This window comes from Bufo gargarizans, chromosome 1 (assembly GCF_014858855.1).
Source record: "Bufo gargarizans isolate SCDJY-AF-19 chromosome 1, ASM1485885v1, whole genome shotgun sequence".
Classification (NCBI taxonomy): domain Eukaryota; kingdom Metazoa; phylum Chordata; class Amphibia; order Anura; family Bufonidae; genus Bufo; species Bufo gargarizans.
This window is the reverse complement of record NC_058080.1, coordinates 545,244,766-545,272,058: the sequence shown is the minus strand read 5'-3', so window position 1 is coordinate 545,272,058 and position 27,293 is coordinate 545,244,766. Positions and strand designations below refer to the sequence as shown.

The 27,293-nt window shown below is 43.0% G+C and overlaps 1 protein-coding gene across 1 annotated transcript; it reads left to right on the top strand.

The window, feature by feature from the left end:
- The first annotated feature begins 95 nt into the window (after window positions 1-95).
- Window positions 96-25,539, top strand: UFD1 (ubiquitin recognition factor in ER associated degradation 1). Its single transcript, XM_044275560.1, has 12 exons — window positions 96-229; window positions 2,073-2,205; window positions 9,193-9,225; window positions 10,691-10,812; window positions 12,253-12,383; window positions 12,610-12,682; window positions 15,545-15,613; window positions 18,339-18,404; window positions 18,588-18,635; window positions 22,636-22,724; window positions 23,036-23,117; window positions 24,305-25,539. The coding sequence occupies exons 1-12, from the start codon at window positions 227-229 to the stop codon at window positions 24,377-24,379; spliced, it is 924 nt and encodes a 307-aa protein (XP_044131495.1). The 5' UTR covers window positions 96-226; the 3' UTR covers window positions 24,380-25,539.
- Window positions 25,540-27,293: the final 1,754 nt, after the last annotated feature.

The following is a 27,293-nucleotide window of genomic DNA, read 5'->3' as shown; positions in this document are numbered from 1 at the left end:
GTGTATCCAGACATTCGACTGGAGTGGCAGCCAATAGTCACACAGCACTTCCGCTCTGGGCGCGGTGGTTGATGGTTATTGTAGTTCTATAGCCCTATACACGGTCATTCTGCTTCTGCGCTTTGCTATGTATTGACTAGACTCCTATTCGAACACTTCCGGGAAGGGAGAGTGACTCAGTTTGTGATAGAGCTTCTGAACTGCCTGGGTGAAAGCAGGAGACAATATGGTAAGAAACTTATGGGCAGCTCGTCCCCTCACATAGCTGCTGTAGATGGCTTAGATATGCAGTTCACTGAAGGGTTTAGGTGGTGTACTCATCTGGGATAGCCTGCAAGTGACAGTGGGGTAAACCTGAGAGGGTGGCACAGCAGGGGCAAGGTGGATGTGGTGCCCAAGTGCTGTCATAGGCTGGTTCACACAGTGGATTTTGTCACCAGATTTCAGTGTGGATTGTCCCCCGAAAACTGCACAGCGCCCACGACTAACCTGCGCCACATTGTTTTCAGAGAGCGGATCACAGGAGAAACTGGAGGGCTTCTGCCCCGGAATCCACAGCGGATTTCGATTTCTACCATGTGAACATAGCCATGCCAAGTAATAACGCTACACAGTGCCCAAATAACGGAGCCATAACAACATTTCCTTACAGTAGCCAAATAAAAATATAACCATGCGGTTACCATAACATTACTGCTAGAGCTAAAATAATTTAAAGGGGTTCTCCAGTTTTTATGAACATCTGTTAAAATAATCATTTATGAAGAAAGCTGTAATTATGTAATGTATTGCTCTTATCTTATCTGGTCACATGACCATGTCCATGCAGCTCTTTCTTATTTCCGGTGATAGGGGAGTGTCTATGTAACAAGCTGGTGGGAGGAGCTATAAACTAGCTGGGTGATAGGGGAGTGTCTACATAACTAGATGGGTGGGAGGAGCTATAAACTAGCTGGGTGTTAGGGGCAGTAATCAGGGAGTGTCTATGTAACAAGCTGGTGGGAGGAGCTATAAACTAGCTGGGCGTTGTTAGGGGCGGTGCAGGAGCTGTGGCAGAGAATGGAGAATTGCATCATGGGTTTGGTTGGATACAGGAACAGAATGTGCTACATACAAGATGGAAACAAACCAGAGCGATTTGTCTACATGGGGAAAACTGGTTAGAAAAGTAAAAAAAAAAAAAAAAAACCTGCGGCCCTCCAGCTGTTGCAAATCTACAACTCCCATCATGCCCAGACAGCCTACAGCTATCAGCCTACAACAGGGCATGATGGGAGTTTTAGTTTTACAACAGCTGGAGGGCCACAGGTTGAGCATCCCTGATGTAGATTATGTAAGCAGCTGTATGAGCATAAATACCATAGTAATCCTGGAAAACTTTCTTAAAGTGGGATGTCCACTTTAGAATACTATGTATAGATATAATCTATAAGACAAGTTCAGTAACTTTGTAAATACAATACATTACTTATCTTGTAGTGATCCTGAGTTACAGCCTGTGTAATCTTCCAAGTTTATACAGCAAAGAATGCTGGGGGATTTTAGTTGTGAAGCCTGTAGAATTGTGAAGTGCAGCTCTGGGTTATAAAACAGGCAGTTACAAGATCATTGTGGGATAAACAATGCAAGTGAATGGGATGAAGGTGTAATTACTGGTACTGTGTAGCAGCAGTGCTCACACGGGAGCTGCACCCTCTGATTGGTGAGGATGCAGGGATTGACCATCCATATTGTGAAGCCAGAATACCCCATTAGTAAGGCTCCGTTACATCTCTGTTAAGACTACCCATTCTCACAAATCTGTTCTTAATGCATCAATGATTAAGGGTCCCATAGACTTATATATGGTCCGTCAAGTTCCATCACAGTGTTCTTTGTTTTACCAGAAGAAATAGCGTTGAATACTGCACTGTTATTTTCCATCAAATGTGACAGAATCTGTGACGCTCTCCAACACTGATGTAAACAGGGCCTGACACCGACGACGGGCTTTATTAGTTTGCTAGTATTATATTATATGATTATTTTTGTGATCTTATTGATTGCGGAAGTTTGTGTTCTTTCTCTTTCAGTTTGCCTTTAACATGTTCGACCATCCGATACCTCGCGGTTTTCAGAACCGCTTTTCCACACAGTACCGCTGCTATTCGGTTTCCATGCTGGCAGGACCCAATGACCGCTCTGATGTGGAGAAAGGAGGAAAAAGTATGCTATATTAGAAAAGCTACAATTTCTGGGGAAGTGTTCTTGCCTCCACCAGTAGTCTACAACTGGAGTGGGATGAGTAACTGGGTGGAGTGGCTTGAGTAACTGTTGTGTGGTTGGAGTGGCTGGAGTAACTGTGGAAAGGTTGGACTGGGCAGAGTAACTTTATGGAGTGGGCAGAGTAACTGATTGGAGTGAGTACAGATAGTAAACATTACACTAACCAATTGATCAAATTTAAAAAGTGCACATGGCAAGCTTGATAGAGTGAGAAATGCATTTCAACTTTTATTTATTTATATAGCACATTTAATTGCAATGTTGTTGCCCAAACTGCCTCACAGTTACATTAAAACATACATTTATAAAAAACATTAGCAGCCGATTTGTGTAGGTGGGCTTGAAAATGAGGGAGTGGTGGCAGTTTAGAAATCATGTCCTGATTTTTCAGCTCACACTCTAGCTTTTGTCACTGCTGGCTGCTCACATACCTGGGTTCCTATGGGAACTCACTCTACAGCAAGGACAGAGAAGAGCGGTTAAAAACAAACTGCTCCAACTTGCTCACTTCACTGGCGGTTGCCATCTTCAAACGGTTGTAGTTTAAAGATAATACATCCTTCAGCGAACATATTGTGAGAATCACAAGACCCAGACCTACATTTTGATGCATAGTATGTCTCTGACATATTAAAAATGAAGGCACAGTCACAGTTTAAAAATTGCCCTTCAAATTTGAGATGGCTAGAGTGGAGTTTCAATGAATGTCAATGGGCGGCGTGAGTTGCAAACAAGCGGTCATATTGTGAAAACTATCAGGACTATGGCTTAGCCGGCATTTTACTATGTCTTAGCCAGCATTTTAGTGGCAGCAGGGATAGCTGAACGTTTTGATATAAGATTTGTGTAGGTGGGCTTGAAAATCTGTGGTGGCAGTTTAGAAATCATGTACTGATTTTTCAGCTCGCACTTTAGCTTTTGTCTGCTCCCACTCTAGATTTAAACATTCCGCCATTCATTCCTATGGAACCAATTTCGCCACAAAAACGCTGATATTTCGTGAACCATTTGGCGTTCCACATTTTGGTATATTACTATCTATGTAGTGTAAAAACTGTGGGAGGAGTTAGGGTGGTAAATTTGGCTATAATAATAATATATATGTGAGATAACAGATCCGTCTTGCGCCGCATACCATGACGGAAAGAAAACCGCAAGTTGCTGCGGTTTGCTCTCCGGTATGAGAACGGAACAGAATACATTTTGGAGCACTCCGTTCTGTTCAGTTACGTTTTGTCCCCATTGACAATGAATGGGGACAAAACGGAAGCTTTTTTTCCCCCCTGATATTGAGACTCACGGATCTCAATACCAGAAAATAGTAATGCTAGTGTGGAAGTAGCCTAAGCCAGTTCTACTTTACACCAGTTTAATAAATGACCCCAATAGTGAGGACTCAAAAAAGATAAAAAAGTAGCAGCACTTACGAATCTATAGCAAAAAGTCTCTATGGTGGTTGTGCCCGCAGTGTTGGATACCAGTTTGTAGCATCCCCAAATCATCCAGAATAAATAAATAAAAAACTGCAGTACTCGCCGGTCTTCAATTCATGCTGATTTATTAACCAAAGATTTTGCTTGAGAAAGACCGAGAGGTCGAAACATCGCAATTTTGGGTCCGGCGAGTGCTGCAGTTTTATGGAATTGTTAGTTTTCCATGTACAGTCGTGGCCAAAAGTTTTGAGAATTACATAAATATTGGATGAATTGCATAGTCCTTCTTTGCCATGAAAATTAACTTAATCCCCAAAAAAACCTTTCCACTGCATTTCATTGCTGTCATTAAAGGACCTGCTGAGATCATTTCAGTAATCGTCTTGTTAACTCAGGTGAGAATGTTGACGAGCACAAGGCTGGAGATCATTATGTCAGGCTGATTGGGTTAAAATGGCAGACTTGACCTTCACAGATGGCTTCACAGGCAAGGATATTGTGGCTACTAAGATTGCACCTCAATCAACAATTTATAGGATCATCAAGAACTTCAAGGAAAGAGGTTCAATTCTTGTTAAGAAGGCTTCAGGGCGTCCAAGAAAGTCCAGCAAGCGCCAGGATCGTCTCCTAAAGAGGATTCAGCTGCGGGATCGGAGTGCCACCAGTGCAGAGCTTGCTCAGGAATGGCAGCAGGCAGGTGTTAGCGCATCTGCACGCACAGTGAGGCGATGACTTTTGGAAGACGGTGTCAAGAAGGGCAGCAAAGAAGCCACTTCTCTACAAAAAAAACATCAGGGTCAGATTGATCTTCTGCAGAAAATATGGTGAATGGACTGCTGAGGACTGGGGCAAAGTCATATTCTCTGATGAAGCCTCTTTCCGATTGTTTGGGGTATCAGGAAAAAGGCTTGTCCGGAGAAGAAAAGGTGAGCGCTACCATCAGTCCTGTGTCATGCCAACAGTAAAGCATCCTGAGACCATTCATGTGTTGGGTTGCTTCTCATCCAAGGGAGTGGGCTCACTCACAATTTTGCCCAAAAACACAGCCATGAATAAAGAATGGTACCAAAACACCCTCCAACAGCAACTTCTTCCAACAACAGTTTGGTGAAGAACAATGCATTTTCCAGCGCGATGGAGCACCGTGCCATAAGGCAAAAGTGATAACTAAGTAGCTCGGGGACCAAAACGTTGACATTTTGGGTCCATGGCCTGGAAACTCCCCAGATCTTAATCCCATTGAGAACTTGTGGTCAATCCTCAAGAGGCGGGTGGACAAACAAAAACCCATTAATTCTGACAAACTCCAAGAAGTGATTATGAAAGAATTGACCCAGAAGTTGATTGAGAGCATGCCCAGTCGAATTGCAGAGGTCCTGAAAAAGAAGGGCCAACACTGCAAATACTGACTCTTTGCATAAATGTCATGTAATTGTCGATAAAAGCCTTTGAAACGTATAAAGTGCGTGTAATTATATTTCACTACATGACAGAAACAACTGAAACAAAGATCTAAAAGCAGTTCAGCAGCAAACTTTGTGAAAACTAATATTTGTGTCATTCTCAAAACTTTTGGCCACAACTGTACATTACAATTTCCTCTCTGGTAGCGCCCCCTTCTGTTTATGCTTCTGGTCCACCTTCTCCTGCATTCAGTGGTCGGCTAACCTGCTTCTGTTCCTCTCTCCTCAGTGCTTGCATATTGATCTCATAATGACGCGACCCAGACACCTTAGGGTGGGTTAACATCACGTTTAACGTATACAAAAAATGTATACCTTAAAGGGATGCCCCAGACTGATGTAAAACAGTGGCATTCGTTCACTGTAGAGTTCTTAAACGTATCAAATGGAGGCATAAAACGTGATGCGAACCCACCCTTAGGCCTCATGCACACGACCGTGCCGTTTTTGGCGGTACGCAAACCGCAGATCCGCAAAAAAACGAAGCCGTCCGTGTGCCTTCCGCAATTTGCGAAACGGGCGGCCCATTGTAAAAATTCCTATTCTTGTCCGCCAAACGGACAAGAATAGCACATGCTATATTTTTTTTGCGGGGCCACGGAACAGTGCAACGGATGCGGACAGCACACGGAGTACTGTCTGCATCTTTTGTGGCCCTATTGAAGTGAATGGGTCCACATCCGAGCCACCAAAACGGCGGCTCGGATGCTGACCCGAAAAACGGTCGTGTACATGAGGCCTTAGAATCCTTCATTTATCCCTACTGCTAAATTCAGAGAGGGATATATAGCTGTATCTCTCTCTACACAGTGGAGAAGTACAGGGAGTGCAGAATTATTAGGCAAGTTGTATTTTTGAGGATTAATTTTATTATTGAACAACAACCATGTTCTCAATGAACCCAAAAAACCCATTAATATCAAAGCTGAATATTTTTGGAAGTAGTTTTTAGTTTGTTTTTAGTTTTAGCTAATTTAGGGGGATATCTGTGTGTGCAGGTGACTATTACTGTGCATAATTATTAGGCAACTTAACAAAAAACAAATATATACCCATTTCAATTATTTATTTTTGCCAGTGAAACAAATATAACATCTCAACATTCACAAATATACATTTCTGACATTCAAAAACAAAACAAAAACAAATCAGTGACCAATATAGCCGCCTTTCTTTGCAAGGACACTCAAAAGCCTGCCATCCATGGATTCTGTCAGTGTTTTGATCTGTTCACCATCAACATTGCGTGCAGCAGCAACCACAGCCTCCCAGACACTGTTCAGAGAGGTGTACTGTTTTCCCTCCTTGTAAATCTCACATTTGATGATGGACCACAGGTTCTCAATGGGGTTCAGATCAGGTGAACAAGGAGGCCATGTCATTAGATTTTCTTCTTTTATACCCTTTCTTGCCAGCCACGCTGTGGAGTACTTGGACGCGTGTGATGGAGCATTGTCCTGCATGAAAATCATGTTTTTCTTGAAGGATGCAGACTTCTTCCTGTACCACTGCTTGAAGAAGGTGTCTTCCAGAAACTCCATCCTCAACCCGAAAAGGCCCCACAAGCTCATCTTTGATGATACCAGTACTCCACCTCCACCTTGCTGGCGTCTGAGTCGGACTGGAGCTCTCTGCCCTTTACCAATCCAGCCACGGGCCCATCCATCTGGCCCATCAAGACTCACTCTCATTTCATCAGTCCATAAAACCTTAGAAAAATCAGTCTTGAGATATTTCTTGGCCCAGTCTTGACGTTTCAGCTTGTGTGTCTTGTTCAGTGGTGGTCGTCTTTCAGCCTTTCTTACCTTGGCCATGTCTCTGAGTATTGCACACCTTGTGCTTTTGGGCACTCCAGTGATGTTGCAGCTCTGAAATATGGCCAAACTGGTGGCAAGTGGCAAAACTTCATTGAATAACCCCTTTAAAGGGAGTTTACTGCCAGGAAATGTAGGCATAATGCCTTGAAGGCCCAGATCAGCTGAATGTGGTCATACCTTTCGCTTAGTGATCCCTTGCTTCATTCTGGAGAAGTGCTTGTGCACCCTTGCTTCTGCTGCTTCCTCTGCCTGCATAGTCATCTCCCTGACCCCGTCAAACAGAGAGGGAGGGGCTGTCAGGAAGCAGGAGGAGCAAGGGTGCACAGAATGGTTTGGGCCGCCCTCGGTGCACTTAAAGGGATTCTGTCAGTTAGGTTTAACCTATAGATCTGAGGACATGTGCTGCTAGATTGCCACTAGCATGTCCACAATATACATTCCCCATAGCTCTGAGTGCTTTTATTCATTAAAAAAACAATATTTATATGCAAATGAGGTTAGTAAGGAGCCCAAGGGGCTGTTACCAACGTTTCAGGAGCCCACCCATGCCCACTGTGAAGGAGCCCAGCTCTGCCCCGCATCCTCCTCCCCCGACATCACACAGTTGAAGTGTCGTAATCTCGCGCATTGCAGCTAGCGCATGCGCAGTTCATTCCCCTTGGGCTCCTTGTTAGCCTCATTTGCATATATCTAAAATAGTTTTTTTTTACTTATTAAAAGCACTTAGAGCTATGGGGAATGTATATTGTGGACGTGCTAGTGGCGATCTAGAAGCACATGTCCTCAGCTCTACAGGCTAAACCTAGCTGACAGGGTCCATTCACACGTCCGCAATTTCGTTCTGCATTTTGCAGAATTGAATTGCAGACCCATTCATTTCTATGGGGCAGCACGATGTGCTGCCTCAGCACAGAATTGCAGACCTGCACTTCCGGGTCCACAATTCCGTTCCCGAAAAAAAATACAACATGTCCTATTCTTGTCAGCAATTGCGGACAAGAATAGGCATATTCTATTAGTGCCAGCAATGTGCGGTCCGCAAAATGCGGAAGGCATATTGCCGCTGTCCGTGTTTTGTGGATCCGCAAAACACGTTGTGGACGTGTGAATGGACCCTTAACTGCACATTTTTATATGGATTAACAGTACCTTTTCTCCAGAATGAAGCAGTAGATCACTGAGTTAATGGTATCATTACATTCAGCTGAACTCGCCCTACAAGGCACTGTACCTGGTTTATGAGTGCATTTCCTGGTGCCAGATTCCCTTTAGCTGGTTAGGTGAGTGGTGTAACTATAGAGGGTGCGGAGACGGCAGTCACACCCAAGGCCTGGTGCCTAAGAAGATCCACAGTATATAGAATAAATTACATACTTTAGGTTGGGGGCTCTGTTACAAATTTTGCATTTTGGACCAGAAGATTCATGTGAATTTTTTTATATTTTTATTTATGGTAAATCACTAATATAAGCAATAATGTGAAGATCACAAGGGGCCGACCTTTGAAGTGAATTGGTTTGTGCTGTAGTTCCCTGCACAACAATACTCAGAGGAACTACAACAAACCACATTCACTTCAGAGGTCAGACTCCCCTGAACCCATGAAAGAGGATCAGTGGGGGTTCTGATGAGTAGAGCGGGTTGCAGCAGTTACACTCTTACCCCAAATATGTGGATAGCTTTTTGAAGGTTATATTATGAAATGGGTACTACCCTCTAAACAAATGTTGCATAATTCAATAGTGCAGGTGAATATAAGAAACTTTGCAGTATATCTTATACTTATCAGCTATTTTCTACCCCTTCTAAACTAACATTCTCTCCTAAATCATCTCAGGAGACTGAGATGAAATGTCTGTTTACTAAAGGATCAGATTGATGAATGATGCTTACAGACGTCTATGGGAAGGGGAAAGGGGGGTAGGAGTGAGCTGCTAGAGGGAAAAAGAGGCATTTTTCTCTGATAAGCTATATTGCAAAGTTTCTCAGTTTGTTGAAAGGTTAGTGGCCATTTAATTTGTACATTGTATTTTATATGTGGATTGTGTTTGATAGCTATGTATAAAAGAAGGATAGGGAAGAGGAATGTTGGAAGTAAACTGGAAAGTCATACGTTCTGTGTAGCCCATAAGAACTTGCGTTTTGTAGTGATTATCTGTAGGTCTGCTATAACATAGCTTATTTTCTATGTTTTTTGTTTTTTTTTCCTCTTAGTTATCATGCCTCCATCTGCTCTGGATCAATTAAGTAAGTGCAGTTTACATATAATATTAATGTAGCAAATATTGTAAATGTAAATAAGGATTTTGAAAATTGATATAAAATAATTGTTATATTTTTTTGAGTTTATACGTGTGTTATTTCATATTCTGCAGCAGACTGCCTACACTCAGCTATCGAATAGTCACAGATTTTGCGTAGTAATTTGAATGTTCTACCGCACTGAAGACTAATCTGATTATACCCCTGTTTCTGGTGCACTGCAGTTGACATGTACAGCGTCAAAAAAAATTGGATTTTTTGTACTCACCGTAAAATCCTTTTCTCGTAGTAGGCATTGGGGGACATAGCACCATGGGTATATGTCCAACTACCACTAGGAGGCGACACTAGACATAAAAAGTGTTGGCTTCTCCCCATTGGGCTATACCCTCTCCACAGGCACTAGGCTAATCAGTTTGTACCAAAAGCAGTAGGAGAGAGAAGAAAGGCAAGGAACCAACAACTCCCGTACCAGTAAAGCTCAAGAGACCAGCCCGGAGAAGCGGAAGTAAAAAACATAGGGTGGGATCTGTGTCCCCCAATGCCTATTACGAGAAAAGGATTTTACGGTGAGTACAAAAAATCAAATTTTCTCGTGCATGGCATTGGGGGACACAGCACCATGGGACGTCCCAAAGCAGTCCCCGAGGGTGGGAATTGAACTGCCATGCCACCGGTTGGGCATACAGGTGCAGGAGAACCATGTGACCCAACAGGAGAAATGCACGGAATAGGCAAGAAGCCTCATAACCAGGGAGAAACCCCAAGGGAGCAACAGCGAAGACTGCCAGCACCCCAGGACAAATGCCTGGCAGTAGGTCCCAAATACAAGAAGAAGGCAAAGGGGAACACCCAGCTCATCCAAAAGCTGGAGAGAAGGTAGGACAGCACCGCGTATCGGAGCTACCTAACATTCTAATTGTCTCAGGCTAAAGCACAAACACCCTGTGGCCAACCCGTGACAGGTCAGGGGAGCAAGGAAACATGGAATTGAAGAAAAAATAAAGTAAAAAAGTAGCAGGATGACCTGCACAAAAAGCAGGTCAGGTCTGCCTCCTACGGACACTAGAACAAGACTGATTAGCCTAGTGCCTGTGGAGAGGGTATAGCCCAACGGGGAGGAGCCAACACTTTTTATGTCTAGTGTCGCCTCCTAGTGGTAATTGGACATATACCAATGGTGCTGTGTCCCCCAATGCCATGCACGAGAAATGTCTTTATTATCCATTTTGTTATATACTGAGCCCCTGTAAAACGTCTTTTAATTCATATGCAAATTAGTTGAAAGGAGCGCAAGGGGCGGACCCATCGCTAACTGTGCCTAGCTGCTCCCAACTGAATGGAGCCCTGCTCCTCCCCTCATCAAGTTTTTTAGTGAAAATTTAGATGATATTTAATGTGTTTTTTTTTTGTGTTTTTTTTTTTTTTTTTTTTTTTTTTTTATCTTCAGGCAGATTGAATATCACTTATCCAATGCTCTTCAAGTTAACCAACAAAAATTCTGACAGGATGACGCATTGTGGCGTTCTTGAGTTTGTAGCAGATGAAGGCATTTGTTATCTCCCACACTGGGTAAGCGAACTCTCTATTTTACAGAGGAGTGTAAATTACTGCATTGCCTTCCACTGTTGAAGGAGTTATCCAGCCTTTTGAAACTGACGGCCTACCCGTAGGGTAGGATATTAATATCATTCAGACGACCGTATCAGTTTTGTGGTGCAAATTGTGGATCCGCAAAACACAGACACCGGCCTGTGTGTTCCACATTTTGCAGAACGGAACGACCAGCCCTATGATAGAAATGCCTGTTCTTGTCCGCAATTGCAGACAAGAATAGAACATGTTCTATCGTTTTTGTGGGGCCATGGAATGGAAGTACGGATACAGACAGCACACGGTGTGCTGTCCGCATCTTTTGAGACCCCATTGAAATGAATGGGGCCACATCCATTACGCAAAATTACGGAACGGATGCGGACTCAAATATACGGTCGTCTGAATGAGCCCTTGGAGCAGTGGATGGGATAGGTCTTCAATAGCAGTTCCACAGGGGTCGGACTCCAGGCGATCAGCTGTTTACACTTGAATAGGAGCAGCGCTGCAGTACCCAGGCACGGCCACTACACCATTGAAGGAGCTGTGTGCCTGATTCTGGTGTTGGAAATTGTGAAAAAAAGCTGGTCTCCAACAGTAAGTCCTCCAAAGAATTCTTAAAAGGGGTTGTCCAGACCACAGCTATTGATAACCTATCCTCAGCGCTGGAGCCGAGGCAGAAAGCTCTGTACGCTGTAGTTTCCGGGGTCGGTGTACTACAGCACAACTGCTCTTCATTTGAATGGGATCTGAGCAGCAGTAGGCTGGCATAGCCACTACACTGTCTACTATCTGTGCTCCGTACACAGTATTGTTTCCGACCATACACTGCTAGGCATCAGTACCCACAGCCTGGATAACCTCTTACATTTTTGAGAAAAATGAGTAAAAGAAGCATGTTTTAAAGGGGTTTTCCAAGATGTTAATTTTGGAAAACATCATCTTTATTGTGCTAGATGAGGGAATATAAAAATTATTTAAATATACTTACAGGCCTGAAAAAATATATATTTTCCTACATTAAACACAGTAAAATCCTTTTCCAGATCTCCGAAATCCCCTTTAATTGTAATCGTCTGACAGATTTCTATACGCTAGTGCATTATACGTCTGTATGGATCTGCGGTTTCTGTAGTCTGATTGTGGTGATCTGCTGTCTATTGTAATTGCTGAGAAAAAAGTTTTAATATATGCAAATTGGCCTCTAGGAGCAACAGGGGCGTTGCCATTACACCTAGAGGCTTCGCTTTCTCTGCAACTGCTGCGCTCTCTCCTATTTTTTATTTATTTTTTTAGACAGGTTACAGGTTAAGTGCTGACATCTCAACAGAAATATCAGTGTTGGGATGGTTTTCTTCATTTAAGACACGTTTGCTGACTTATTGTTAAACTTTTATGTTCACTTACTCTTCCTAACAGATGATGCAAAACTTGCTTTTAGAAGAAGGAGGGCTGGTACAAGTGGAAAGTGTCAACCTTCAAGTCGCCACGTACTCCAAATTTCAACCCCAGAGCCCTGACTTCCTAGACATCACGAATCCCAAAGCAGTGTATCCTTCCTTTGTATTAATTATTGTGGATTGTTTGATAGCAGAGTTTGTATTACTTAAAACCCTCATATTTTGAGGTGCAAGCCGATGGTAAGATTTTTTTTCTGAGCTTTGAAGTACAGTGAGAGCTGATCTCAATGATTTGTTTTCAGTGGCTTGTAGGATTTCTAGAAGATAACTTGACCCACCTATACTAGGTTTTGTTTTTCCTTGACTTTATATTAAGATTGGAGAATGCATTGAGGAACTTTGCCTGTTTGACCACAGGAGATGTGATTGCCATTAACTACAATGAGAAGGTAAGGTTAAAACATTGACAGCTTAGATAATATAACACATTGTCAACTATTTACTACATTTTCCTGCTTGCTCATTGTAATTGTTTCCTCCGTATCTGATTGGTAGGTTTCAGACCCCTGCCCATCAGCTGTTTGAAGATTCCGCAGCTCTCCGATGAGTGCTATGGCCTCCTCAAAATATACCAGACACAGTTCCATCCATTGGATAGCAGTTGTACATGGTATTGCAGCTCAGGCCTATGCCTTCGAATGAGCCTGAGCTGCATATAGGCCATGTGACGTCACTGGTCTAGGAAGAGGCCGCAACACTAACCAGAGTGCTATGGCTTCTTCAAGCAGCTGATTGTCGGGGGTCTCGGAAGTCGGATACCAACCAGATATTGATGATCTATCCTATGGATACATCATTAATATTGTACTCCCAGAAAACCCCTTTAAGGCCAAAAGTGGCACTGTATTTTCAATAAACTTTTAATATGTTATAGGGACATCACAAAAGCTTAGATTGGTGGGGATCTGAGCGCAGGGACCCCCACGATCTCTAGAACGAGGGGAGAGAAGCGTGTTCTTAGTGCTCTCTCACTCGCTGCACAAGACAAGAACGCGCTAAGCGCATGCTTCTCTACCATCATTCCAGAGATCGGAGGGGGTTTCAGCGCTCACACCCCCACCAATCTAAACTTGTGATATATCCCTATAACATATTAAAAGTTTAATGAAAGTACAGTGCCACTTTTAAATCTGCCACGTGTCACTTTATGTGGTAATAACTTTGAAACTCTTCTACATATCAAAGCTGATTCTGACATTAGTGTTTATGCGAAATATTGGTTTGGATTGGTAAGTTTTGTGTGTTGTTTATTTTTTTTACTAAATAGAAATCCAAAATGTAAAAAAAAATTGGGAAAAATTAGCAACTTTCAAACTTTTTTTGCAAAGTTATGCTTTTAAGACAGATGGTCGTACCACACAAAAAAGTTTTTTCTTTTAACCTTTTCCATGTGTCTTCTTTATGTTGGCATCATTTTTGAAAACTACTTTTATTTTTTTGGGTCCTATTGTGTTTTAGGGATCAATTTACTTCTGAAGTGGCTTTGAGGGGCCTATATATTAGAAACCCCTACACTTCACCCTATTTAGAAAACTGCCTAAACTAACACACAGGGATCGTTGGGAAATGGGAGATATTAGGAGGTGAGCAGGGGATTTTTTTTTTTTTCTAACGCACAATGGAATCGCACTTCTTCTGAGCTCACACTCTAATCTCCTCGCACAGAATTGAGGCTGTTTCAGTGCAAACACAGTAGAGAGCCTGCCTTTTTTCTGCTACGTCGCTGCTATTGGTCATTCAGCGATTGTTTTTTTGGGACTGCTGAGATTGGACCGCTGGCAGTTAGCAGTGATGGTCTGCCAGAATGACAGACTGAAAATAAACGGCATAGTACATTAACGTTCAGCTTGTCAAGCCGTATATTTACAGCATTGTGCAGGAAGGGGTTAAGGGATGGCTACCAAATGGTGATACCAGATTTTATTGTGGAAATTATTGCAGAAATACTGCTTGTCCCACATATTTTATCCGCTACATTGTGAAGGGTGAAATCAGCGGCAGGTATCCACAATATAAATTGAAACTTATTTAAAATACGCATCACGTGTCAAGTTTATTTTTTATTGTTTTAGTAGCTTCATAAAATCTCATTCACTTAGTTGCTGCTGTAAATGCTGCAGATTATCCGCACACAATTCTGCTCCGGAACATTTGCAGCGGTTACGCTACGTGTTGGCGAAGTCTAAGGGTACGGCAACAACAGGACATAAAATACCACGAAAAGGTGGTCTGTGGAGTTTGCTATGGCTCTGCTGGAAAAACACAACAAAAACTGCATGAATTGCATGCAGTTTTTGCAGCAGAAATGGCTGTGAATTTCACCCTCTCCATTGCAAAGGAATCCATGCTGGAGTTCTGCAGCCTAAATTGACATGCTGTATATTTCAAATACACACTGTAGGTTTAATTATGCCGCAGATTTTTCTTTTTAACCAGGGCGTAGATGAGATGTCTTCGAAAATCTGTGACGGTAAATCTGAGGCATATCTGCCAAGTGTGAAGTCGCCCTAAAGTTTTCTTTCCATCATTGATAAATGTCTGATTGCTGGGAGCCCTGTCACTAAGGCACCAATTTAACTGTCACCAGTCACTGCTGTATTCATTATCTATGGGGCTGAGTGCTGTACTCATCTGTTTCCATCAGTCCCATAGACGTTGAATGAATGAGCACTGCATATGCCCGACTGCTGTTCCATTGCTGTGTTTGTGCATTGAGGAGCAAAGGAGGAGCTCATAACCCCCGTTCTTGTGATCGTTCCCCCAGTGATCTCACATTTATCACCTATCCTGTGGTTTTTGTTTCCCCCTGAAAAGGCTCTTTATTACAAAATAAAAATTAGCTGAAAAGAGCCCAAGGGGCAGTAACTTTGGGCATCAGAGCCCACCACTCCCATTAGAATCGAGGCCTCCTCCCATCTTCTCTACACCTCCCTCCACTCCTGATGTCAGAAACCCAGCGCTTTAAAATCTCACGCAGGCTTAGCACCCATCTGTTATGAAGCCTGTGGCATTGGTGTCATCAACCCTTCCGGTGCATGCGCTGCACAGTTGATGGCGCCAATGCCCCCAGAAGGCAGTATACAAAAAAGATATGTCTGAATACAATAAATGTGATCTACAGGGCACCAGGAACAGTTTATAAAGGAAAAAGGTGGTGAACGTATTCCCTTTTAAAAGCTTTATGCACAATCATTATGTTCCATGACGGCAAGATGAGTTATTCTGCTTTGAACTTAAAACCTATTTTCCAGATTTATGAGCTTCGCGTCATGGAGACAAAGCCAGACAAAGCTGTATCCATTATAGAATGTGACATGAATGTAAGTTAATTTGAATATGTAGTTAGACTTTTAGTATATTGTTTATATTAAGTGTTTTTGTTATTTATATATGTCCGTATAGATTTGTCAATGTCCTTGTGTGATATCAAACACTTCTTGTCTTTTGTACCTCCCCACTACATATGCTATTTTTCACTTGGAATATTATATCATGCAGTGTATGGCCAGTTTCTACTTGCCTTCTGTGCAATACTGTAAGGACAATTTGTAGTGGAGATTCACACCGCAAAAGTAATGCACGATAAACCCTTTGATTTAGGGGGCTCTTGATAGCCTGTGCCTGAAGCTTAAAGTGGACCCGTCGCCTCACCTGACATGTCTATTTTAGTAGCTTTTTGCATGTTGCATTAAAAAGTCACACTGTGCAAGGACACACCACCAATTGGCAATTTATTCATAAACTTCTAGTAGGAATAAGGCCTCTTTCACACTTGCATTGTTCGGATCCGGCGTGTACTCCATTTGCCGGAATTATACGCCGGATCCGAAAAAACGCAAGTGAACTGAAAGCATTTGAAGACGGATCCGTCTTCAAAATGCGTTCAGTGTTACTATGGCAGCCAGGACGCTATTAAAGTCCTGGTTGCCATAGTAGTAGTGGGGAGCAGTATACTTACAGTCCGTGCGGCTCCCGGGGCACTCCAGAATGACGTCAGAGCGCCTCGATCACGTCATCCATGAGCGTGGGGCGCCCTGCCGTCACTCTGAAGCGCCCCGGGAGCCGCACGGACAGTAAGTATACTGCTCCCCCGCTCCCCACTACACTTTAACATGGCTGCCAGGACTTTAGCGTTCCGGCAGCCATGGTAACCATTCAGAAAAAGCTAAACGTCGGATCCGGCAATGCGCCGAAACAACGTTTAGCTTAAGGCCGGATCCGGATCAATGCCTTTCAATGGGCATTAATTCCGGATCCGGCCTTGCGGCAAGTGTTCAGGATTTTTGGCCGGAGCAAAAAGCGCAGCATGCTGCAGTATTTTCTCCGGCCAAAAAACGTTCCGGTCTTGAACTGAAGACATCCTGATGCATCCTGAACGGATTTCTCTCTATTCAGAATGCATTAGGATAAAACTGATCAGGATTCTTCCGGCATAGAGCCCCAACGACGGAACTCTATGCCGGAAGAAAAGAACGCAGGTGTGAAAGAGCCCTAATAGAGAAATGGCACAACAGGCAGTCATAAGAAAAATGCATTAGATTTGTTACTTCACATGGAATATGAGTGGGGAGAAGTCCTCTTTAAAGGTTACCTGTCAGCATAGTGTACATAGTGTAGTGACGGACATGCTGATTTTAGCAGTGTCGCTTAGAAGCTGACATGAAGTAGTTTTCCATGACTCACAGGGTAAACTGTGCAGCTTGCAGCCAGTGATGCAGCACGGAGACCAATGTATTCATGATATGTGGGGTTAACCCTGCGCTCCAGTTGATGAATGACAGGTGCATATGGAAGTAGTGGTGTAATGTGCCTGATGAAGAGACCTGGGTCATCTTGGAAACTTGCTATGTAACATCATTGCATTTATTCTTGTTAATCATTATCCCCTCAGCGACTACCATACGCCTTTTTACGGCGGTCACTAAGGGGCCTTAGGCTGGACCGCCGCTTTTTTACAGATGCTCAGTCTAAGCGCTACACGGCTGTTTAACGGTTTACATGCCGTGGGCAATGGCGCCCACCGCATGTAAATCACTGACAGAGGGAGCGAACTCCCTCTCTCTTCCGTCGGCACCCCGCCAATGCAATCGCAGGGTGCCGATGTGTGTAAATGCTGGCCGGGGTCTGATATAGGCCTCAAACCAGCCTTGAGTGTTTTCCAGCAGGTTGTACCTCTCTTGGAAGTCGATGATGAAAAAAGAAATAAAAATGCTTGGTCAGTAAGGCCCAAAACAGGCTGGTCACAAAAGGGTTAAAAGGTATCATACCTGCCGGACTCTTATCTTGATTTACTTAGGGCTCATGCACAAGACCGTGATCAGACCAGGAAACACGATCCATGTGTTGGACAGATCTCCTGGGCCGACCACTGCTCCCCTGACCTGAACCGATTGTATTATAGTGTTTTATAGTGCAGTCAGTACATGTCTGATCACGGATCTCTTGTACTGAACTCACAGATACGAACGGAATGCATCATAAATCACTGTGATACAGTCGGTTCACTTCAGGGGAGCCGCTGATGGCCTGGCAGATCCGGCAGACAAATGGACCATGTTTCCCAGGCCGATCACGGTTGTATGCATGAGCCCTAAATGACGGCGATAAACCATTGCTTGTATGGAGAAACATGTCAAACAATGGCTGGAAGGCAGGGTTAACCCCATATATAATGAATACATTGGACTCCTTACTGCATTGTTGTCCATTTGCCATATGGTTTGCACATGTCAGTTAATAACCATTGGCCACCATTCACCTGACAGAGGCCACACGGGGGGGGGGGGGGGGGTCTTTTTCACTGCTATCAGTCTTTTTACTTGTGTGTGGAATAGCACAAAAAAGCATACAGTGCTCCATAATTTATATATTTATTTTAACATGGGGACCTATAGGCGATGTGTGTTATTATATGGTTATTAATTGGCATATATCAGAAGCAACAGTGTGATGGACCCTAAATGACAGAACCGTTGCAAAGGTATTGTCATTATAGAACATACACTTTAAACAAACTAGCGTTCCTGATGGATTTTGCCATTTCAGGTGGATTTTGATGCTCCACTCGGTTACAAAGAGCCAGAAAGACATACGCAACATGAAGAGCCAACGGTAAAAAAATACATTCTTCACCTTGTTTAGTATGATGTGTAGTACGTGCGCAATGAATGGTGATGTATGGATATATTTACATCCATTTGTAATACATTTTATCCAATAGTGCTTGGAGCCTATTACTGAAAGGAAAACGCCTCTAATCAGCCATATCTTACCGAATCTTTAATTTCTTTCTAGGATGTTGAACCAGATCACAGTGAATATGTAGCAGACGTAGGGTTCAGGGTGAGTCTGGATCTTTGTTGCTTTGCTTATGTTACTATAGCCATATACAGACGTGGACAAAATTGTTGGTACCCTTTGGTCAATGAAAGAAAAAGTCACAATGGTCACAGAAATAACTTTAATCTGACAAAAGTAATAATAAATTAAAATTCTATAAATGTTAACCAATGAAAGTCAGACATTGTTTTTCAACCATGCTTCAACAGAATTATGTAAAAAAATAAACTCATGAAACAGGCATGGACAAAAATGATGGTACCCCTAACTTAATATTTTGTTGCGCAACCTTTTGAGGCAATCACTGCAATCAAACGCTTCCTGTAACTGTCAATGAGACATCTGCACCTCTCAGCAGGTATTTTGGCCCACTCCTCATGAGCAAACTGCTCCAGTTGTGTCCGGTTTGAAGGGTGCCTTTTCCAGACTGCATGTTTCAGCTCCTTCCAAAGATGCTCAATAGGATTGAGGTCAGGGCTCATAGAAGGCCACTTTAGAATAGTCCAATTTTTTCCTCTTAGCCATTCTTGGGTGTTTTTAGCGGTGTGTTTTGGGTCATTGTCCTGTTGCAAGACCCATGACCTGCGACTGAGACCAAGCTTTCTGACACTGGCTAGTACATTTCTCTCTAGAATTCCTTGATAGTCTTGAGATTTCATTGTACCCTGCACAGATTCAAGACACCCTGTGCCAGACGCAGCAAAGCAGCCCCAGAACATAACAGAGCCTCCTCCATGTTTCACAGTAGGGACAGTGTTCTTTTCTTGATATGCTTCATTTTTTCGTCTGTGAACATACAGCTGATGTGCCTTGGCAAAAACTTCGATTTTTGTCTCATCTGTCCACAGGACATTCTCCCAGAAGCTTTGTGGCTTGTCAACATGTAGTTTGGCATATTCCAGTCTTGCTTTTTATGATTCGTTTTCAACAATGGTGTCCTCCTTGGTCGTCTCCCATGTAGTCCACTTTGGCTCAAACAACGACGGATGGTGCGATCTGACACTGATGTTCCTTGAGCATGAAGTTCACCTTGAATCTCTTTAGAAGTCTTTCTAGGCTCTTTTGTTACCATTCGGATTATCCGTCTCTTAGATTTGTCATCAATTTTCCTCCTGCGGCCACGTCCAGGGAGGTTGGCTACAGTCCCATGGATCTTAAACTTATGAATAATATGTGCAACTGTACTCACAGGAACATCTAGTTGCTTGGAGATGGTCTTATAGCCTTTACCTTTAACATGCTTGTCTATAATTTTCTTTCTGATCTCTTGAGACAGCTCTTTCCTTTGCTTCCTCTGGTCCATGTCGAGTGTGGTACACACCATATCACCAAACAACACAGTGATTACCTGGAGCCATATATATAGGCCCAATGGCTGATTACAAGGTTGTAGACACCTGTGATGCTAATTAGTGGACACACCTTGAATTAACATGTCCCTTTGGTCACATTATGTTCTGTGTTTTCTAGGGGTACCATCATTTTTGTCCATGCCTGTTTCATGAGTTTATTTTTTTACATAATTCTGTTGAAGCATGGTTGAAAAACAATGTCTGACTTTCATTGGTTAACATTTATAGAATTTTAATTTATTATTACTTTTGTCAGATTAAAGTTATTTCTGTGACCATTGTGACTTTTTCTTTCATTGACCAAAGGGTACCAACAATTTTGTCCACGTCTGTATCTATAGGCATTGCACTAATAGTGTACACAGTGTGGAGTATTAGAGTTCCTTCGTACTTACACACATACACTTAAAGAAGTTTTCCAGGCTCCTGATATTGATGACCTATCCTTAGGATAGGTCATTAATATCTGATTGGTGAGGGGCCGACACTGCACCCACCCACCGATTCGCTGTTCCCTGCAGCTTCCAGTGCTCAAAGTAGCACTATGAATGGAACAGGAAGCTCCATTCATGGTGTAGTGGTCGTGCAAGGTTACTGAAGCTTAGCTCCCATTCACTTCAGTAACTTAGCACGGCCACCGCACTTTGACTGGAGCTGTGCTTCCTGTTCCATTCACAGTGAGGCTGCAGGGAACAGCTGATCAGTGGATGTGCCGAGTGTCAGACCCTCACCAATCAGATATAAATAGCCTATCCTGAGAACAGGTCATCAATATCAGGAGCCTGGAAACCCCTTTTAATGCATATGGTTCAGTGGTCAGCACTGGTACCTTGCAGCGCCGGGGTCCTAGGATTAGATACAATCAAGGACACCACCGGAGGATGTGCTTAATTTATGGCAAGGTGCAGGCTTCATCTTAAATTAAATCTGCTACAAAATGCTCCCAAAGGGAACAAGAAATAATTACCATAAACAATATGTAGTAAAAGATATGATTGTGTTAGGGCTGCAGCTATCAATTATTTTAGTAATCAAATATTCTATCGATTAATCGAGTACTCTAATAAGAAAAAACATATTAATTAAAAGAACATTTTCCTTTATAAAAACTTATCAGCCCCCCTGTGCCATCATCAGACTCCCCCCCCCCCTGCCATCATCCCCCTCCATGCCATCAATCCTTCCCAGTGCCATCAGGTTCCCCCAGTGCCATAAGTCCTCTGTGCCATCACCCCCCATGCCATCAGTCCTCTGTGCCATCGCCCCCCCATGCCATCAGTCCTCTGTCCCATCAGTCCCCCATGCCATCAGTCCTCTGTGCCGTCACCCCCCCATGCCATCAGTCCTCTGTGCCGTCACCCCCCCATGCCATCAGTCCTCTGTGCCGTCACCCCCCCATGCCATCAGTCCTCTGTGCCGTCACCCCCCCATGCCATCAGTCCTCTGTGCCGTCACCCCCCCATGCCATCAGTCCTCTGTGCCGTCACCCCCCCCATGCCATCAGTCCTCTGTGCCGTCACCCCCCCCCATGCCATCAGTCCTCTGTGCCGTCACCCCCCCCATGCCATCAGTCCTCTGTGCCGTCACCCCCCCCATGCCATCAGTCCTCTGTGCCGTCACCCCCCCCATGCCATCAGTCCTCTGTGCCGTCACCCCCCCATGCCATCAGTCCTCTGTGCCGTCACCCCCCCCTCATGCCATCAGTCCTCTGTGCCGTCACCCCCCCCTCATGCCATCAGTCCTCTGTGCCGTCACCCCCCCCTCATGCCATCAGTCCTCTGTGCCGTCACCCCCCCATGCCATCAGTCCTCTGTGCCGTCACCCCCCCATGCCATCAGTCCTCTGTGTCATCAGTCCCCCCTCCCATACCATCAGTCCTCTGTAGGGGCACCGCTGACACTCCACAGCTCTTGAGCCTCTTCTCCGCGCGCTGCACTGTCGTCCTGACGTCACAGAGCGTCAGGTCATAGTGCGCACTTACGTGCACTGTGTCCTGACAATGTGTCAGGATCCAGTGCAGCTCTGTGCAGGCTGCCGGGTGACCACAGAGCGTGAGTAAGAGCAGGCGCTTCACTCATTCTCTGTGGTCACATGACACAAACTAATCCTCTATGCAAAAAATTTGCATTGAGGATTTTTTTTATGTTGAGTTACTCTATTTAATTGAGTAATCGCTGCAGCCCTAACTATGATTAGAAAAATATACTGGGTCACAAACATATTTACATGCCAGAGGTATTGCTTTGAGGATGTTTTTGGTTTTCATCATAAATTAGGTACATTTCAGTTGTCGTCTATTAGAGTAAACTGGTGTAAATGATACTGAATGTCCCAGAGCCAATTGTCCCACTTCCCTGCCACTCCCCCTTTTCAGAAAGTCGCGGGGTGGAAACGCCATTTGCACCTAAATTAAGGTGCAATGGTGTTTAAAAAGTAAGTGTTTTTTTTTTTTTTTGTTTTTTTTTTTTTTTGTTTTTTTTTTAATGCCAGTTTTCTGGCGTAGGGCATCATATTAATTGACCCCCAGTGTCTGTAAAGCGCTGTGGAATATGTTGCCAATATATAAAAGCAAGAAAAATAAGTAAAATAAATTCTATATTTCCGTTCTCAGTATTGCACTTTTCATATTGTTGTGCTTTATTCATGTGTAGGCGTTCTCAGGATCTGGTAATAGATTGGATGGGAAGAAGAAGGGGATTGATCCCAGTCCTACTCCACTAAAACCAGAAGATATTCGAAGGTCAGTGTGTCACAGGTTCTACTTTTAATAGTGGAATAGTAAAAATACAATTTTAGTCGTGCATTTATGTTTGAGTATCATGTTAGTGGTTGTATGTTCTTCATAGTATTGTAGTGTAAATGACAGTAACTTGAAGAAAGTATGTATTTGTATATTTCCAACAAGGTTCTACATTATCAACAGATGCTGTCCAAATGTTGTGGTGAATTACTGCAGCAAGTGCTATAAAGCCTCCAAAATCTTTGATTGTAGAGCGATGAAGATCCTTGAGTCATCTGCATTTCACGTACTATTATATTTCTTTGTTGCAGAGGAATTCCTAACTATGACTTCAAGATTGGCACAATTACATTTATTAGAAATTCCCGACCACAAGCAAAGAAAGTAGAAGAAGTAAGTATGTGTTGAAGTACCCCAGAATACCTAGAAGTGTTTTTCCGTTTTATGTAAAACGTGGACCAGTGACACAGAGAACACCATTGAAGAAAGGGGTGAGTATTATTTTTAGACTATTGCAGAGCTTGTCCAAGATTTTTAATTATCTTGGTTAACCCCTGTAAACTAGCATTTTAATTGTTGAGGTGCAGTGCCAGTGATGTGAGGCTGGAGTCCATATTCATGAGATAAGGGTCCCCACCACTCATCCATTGTTGATTTGACCGCTTTCTCCCTGTGCACAGTAATAGGACGGAAACAGTCATTCAATGCTGGGTGGGTGGAAGTGAGCCAGTATCATGAATGCATCTTATTGCTTCCTCATCACTGGCATCACCCTATCGCCCTGCAATGATTAAAAAAAAAAAAAATTGAGCTTAAACACTCCGAGCCTGCACTGGAAAATCCCTGTAAACTGTGAGTTTAAAGGGGTTGTCCAGGTGTTTAATATTGAAGACCTAGTATATCCTCAGTATAGGTCATCAATATCTGATCGGTAGGGGTCCGTCACCCGTCACCCCTGCTGATCATCTGTTTGAAGAGTCAGTCTCTTCTTAGGCCAGTGACGTCACTTTAATTGGTTACATAGTCTAGGCGCAGCTCAGCCCCATTTAAGTGAATGGGGCTGAGCTGCAATACCAAGCACAACCACTGTCCAATGGGTGGCACTGTGCTTGTGAGGAAGCTGTGACGCTCACTGAAACGCTGCAGTATCTTCAAACAGCTGATCGACAGGGGTGTTGGACCCCCACCGATCAGATATAAAATATGTAAAGAATCTGGCAGAAAGTGTGGACCGCGGTTTTCTGGTGCAAATTCTGGCGCATCTTCTACTTATATGCACAGAATAATAAAGAAGTGTTTGTTCTTATGACATCTATGTAGTGTTCTGGTAAAATGATAGCCCATAAGTATTTTGTGAGCCACAGACAAGACTAGTAAAACGTAAATGGGAATTTATTCACAGGAAAAAGCAGCTGCGTTGCAACCATTTGAATTTCAGCTCTCATTTTCCAAAGGTCTTTCGGAAAATGAAAGCAGCGACCTGATTGGAAGATGCAAATGGGGCAGTGTTTATTCTATATGAAAAGTTACAATACTCCTTTAACTGAGTAGTAATCCTTGTCTTGTTTCTTTGTACATAGGATGATTCTATAAATCGCTTTATCGCATTTTCTGGAGAAGGACAGTCTCTGCGGAAGAAAGGCAGAAAGCCCTAGAGTGACGTGCAAGTAGATAATAAAATGATGCAGCTCATTTGGTTGTATTTCTTCATGTGGAGTGAGAAAATACATTTGGATGCTCTTCATTTGGGGCAAGCCTCAGGATGCTGGGGAGGCTCTGACAAATCTGGCAATCTGTACACAGGTTACTCATTCTATCAACCTAATATCAGTGTTTCCTAGCTGAGCTGCAGATGAAAGATGTACAAATTATCGCAAGAGATGGATGCAAGGTACAGTAGAAGGAGGCGTATATGACGGATAAAGGCGTCTCGGTGCAATGTTTCTATAAATTACCATTCCCTTGTTAAGGATCTTTGTTACCCTGTCACACTTACATTTATAGCTGTAGGCAATCCTTGCGATGCAGTGTGCCTTTTGCAAACAATATAGAGCAGCAGAATAGAAATTTTGGTATAAATGAGGAGGGGACTAACACAAAAGGGGTTTCCCACAATACAAACTTATTTCAGATAAGTATCTGATTGGTGCAGGTCAAATCGCTGGAATCCTCAAGATGACCAGGCTCCCGTTCCTCTGGAGCATGTGTGCTACCGCTCCATTCACTCTAAAGGATTGCTGGAAATATCCTAGCGCTGCTCTTGACTATCTCCAACAGTCCAATAGAGAGTTAATGCAACAAGAGCAGCACCATTCATCCAAAAAATATGCCCTAGAGGCCTGAGGGACCCTTACCTGTGGAAAGGAGGGGTCTGTCCCAGATTTTCTTCATACACTTCAGTGGAGAACGTGCAGCCCTCACCATTGAAGTCTATGAACATTACAAAGAGAGCCAAAGCTGTATATTTGGCTTCTGTAAAAATGTGGTATATGTTTAAGATGGAAATAGCCCTTTAATTACTTATTAGGTGTTCTTGGTGCCTCTCTACTTGCAACACAGCATTGACATGGACGTCAGGCACCAAATGCTCTGTAAAGGAATTAATTTGTAAAAACTGTCCTAAGTGTCAGTCTTACCTATGGTACCCAATCATATCACTTTTTTTCAAGTATGGTTTTGCTAAATGGAAGGTTGAATCTGATTTGTAGATCAGTTTTCATACATAAGTAGTATTTTCTTGACCTATTCATATATACATACACTCCAGATGCAGTAATATATGCAGCTTTTCTGTGTAATAAACTGCTCAATACTGCCATTCTGTTTTCTTCTGTTTCTCTCTTATGCGGTTGTTAAGCCTTCACTTGTGGGACATCATAAAGTTCACTTAACCTCAACCATTTAGCTTAAACCAAAGGTGAAATAGAACAGCAGTTGGGAAAACATGGGAAATTTCAAGTATGTCCCTGAATGAGATCTACTAGAGTTCTATGTTAATAACGTGTGAGGAGGTGTCAGGGCAAAGACCCCTACTCTGATTTTTGCTGAGTTCCAAATTAGTATGGCAAATAGGTAACGAGTACTCGGGAGAATTGAATGACACAAACATCAAGGTTGTATCTAAGCAAGTCTTAGTTTATTACTTATGGAAAGCAAATACTTATACCACATTGGGGCCAGTTCCAGTTATATACCCACGCACTTTACATTAAAGTCATGAAACATCTGGACATATAGAAATACTTATAAAGCAGAAGGTATAAATGTCAGTTAACCACAGACTTTCTATACAAAAATGAGACATACATTGATCAGAATAGAGGAAGTAGATACGGCACATCAAGCAGTTGACATTTCTCGAGAATAGCAAAGGTGGGGGCTAAGTTACTCCTTCTCTTATCTAAAAATGGCTGCTGTAGACACAAAGATGGAGTCTCATCCCTCACATCTCCTCCATTTGAGACCATGGTGAGCCCGTAAGATCCGGCCAGACGTACCCAAAATATTCCACCTCATGGATGAAATATACATCTGCTGGTAGCCGTGGAAAGTTCAGTTGCAGCGGGATTTCCGAGCTCATCCATAGTCTCACTATGGAATTGGTAAAAAGTTACTTCAGTCTTTTCAAGCAGTCTTCTAATACATGGCAGAATACAATATACCACTATTACAAGCAAGATTATGGCAACAATCAGTGAACTCTGGCTCAGGACGACATGGAGTCCTGATCCAAACAGGTATGCAATTATTCAACATGGACCCTCCATCTTTGAGACATCTGTGGACTGTCACCGCCCAGAAGTACTTCAGAACAAGCTAATCTTATTCTGCCCTTTGGGATCCCTTTTGGGGAAGGGGGGGACTTTCATTAATCTTGATATTGTTTCTTCTTCTTACAAACTTTATTAATACACATAAACATAAGCTTGATTATAATGTAAATGACTAATATAATTAGCACTACTTGTACTACTGTTTGAAAAAAGCCCTATTAATCAGCCACTCCACCCTTTGAACCAGTTGGCACAATTGAGAAAGGAAAAGGTGTTTCTCATGGTTTTCACCTTTTTCTATTTCAGCTTTTACCTGTAGGTTACCTTGGAGATCTATATCATGGCAACAAGTAGGTCCTACAACCTGACACATACCTCCTTTGCTGTCAGGTAGTCTAAACCCAAGGTGTGTTGATTGGTGACAATGATTATCTGATTCTGGACAATGTTAGAGGTGTTCATGAGTTTTAACACCTCCCATATCTGATCTTCCAAATAATCAGTTGCCACCACTAGCTTGTCCCACATCTGCATTACCATGGGTTACAAGAACAAGGTACTGAAGAACTTATTGGTGATGCTCAGCTCTACTACATGGGGTTTACCATTTTGGTCTGGGTATCTCGTCCTTAGCCCTTCGATAAAGAGTATGTTTAGGTACAGCTTGCGTGTCGGAATGGGGTATTATAAAGGTTGCAGGAGTAAGTCGGGCAATTGTACATAAACCAGTGACATTTCTGGGCAACCACTTATATGCCTTATGCCCACAGACTAGGAATATACTTTCTGGGACTGC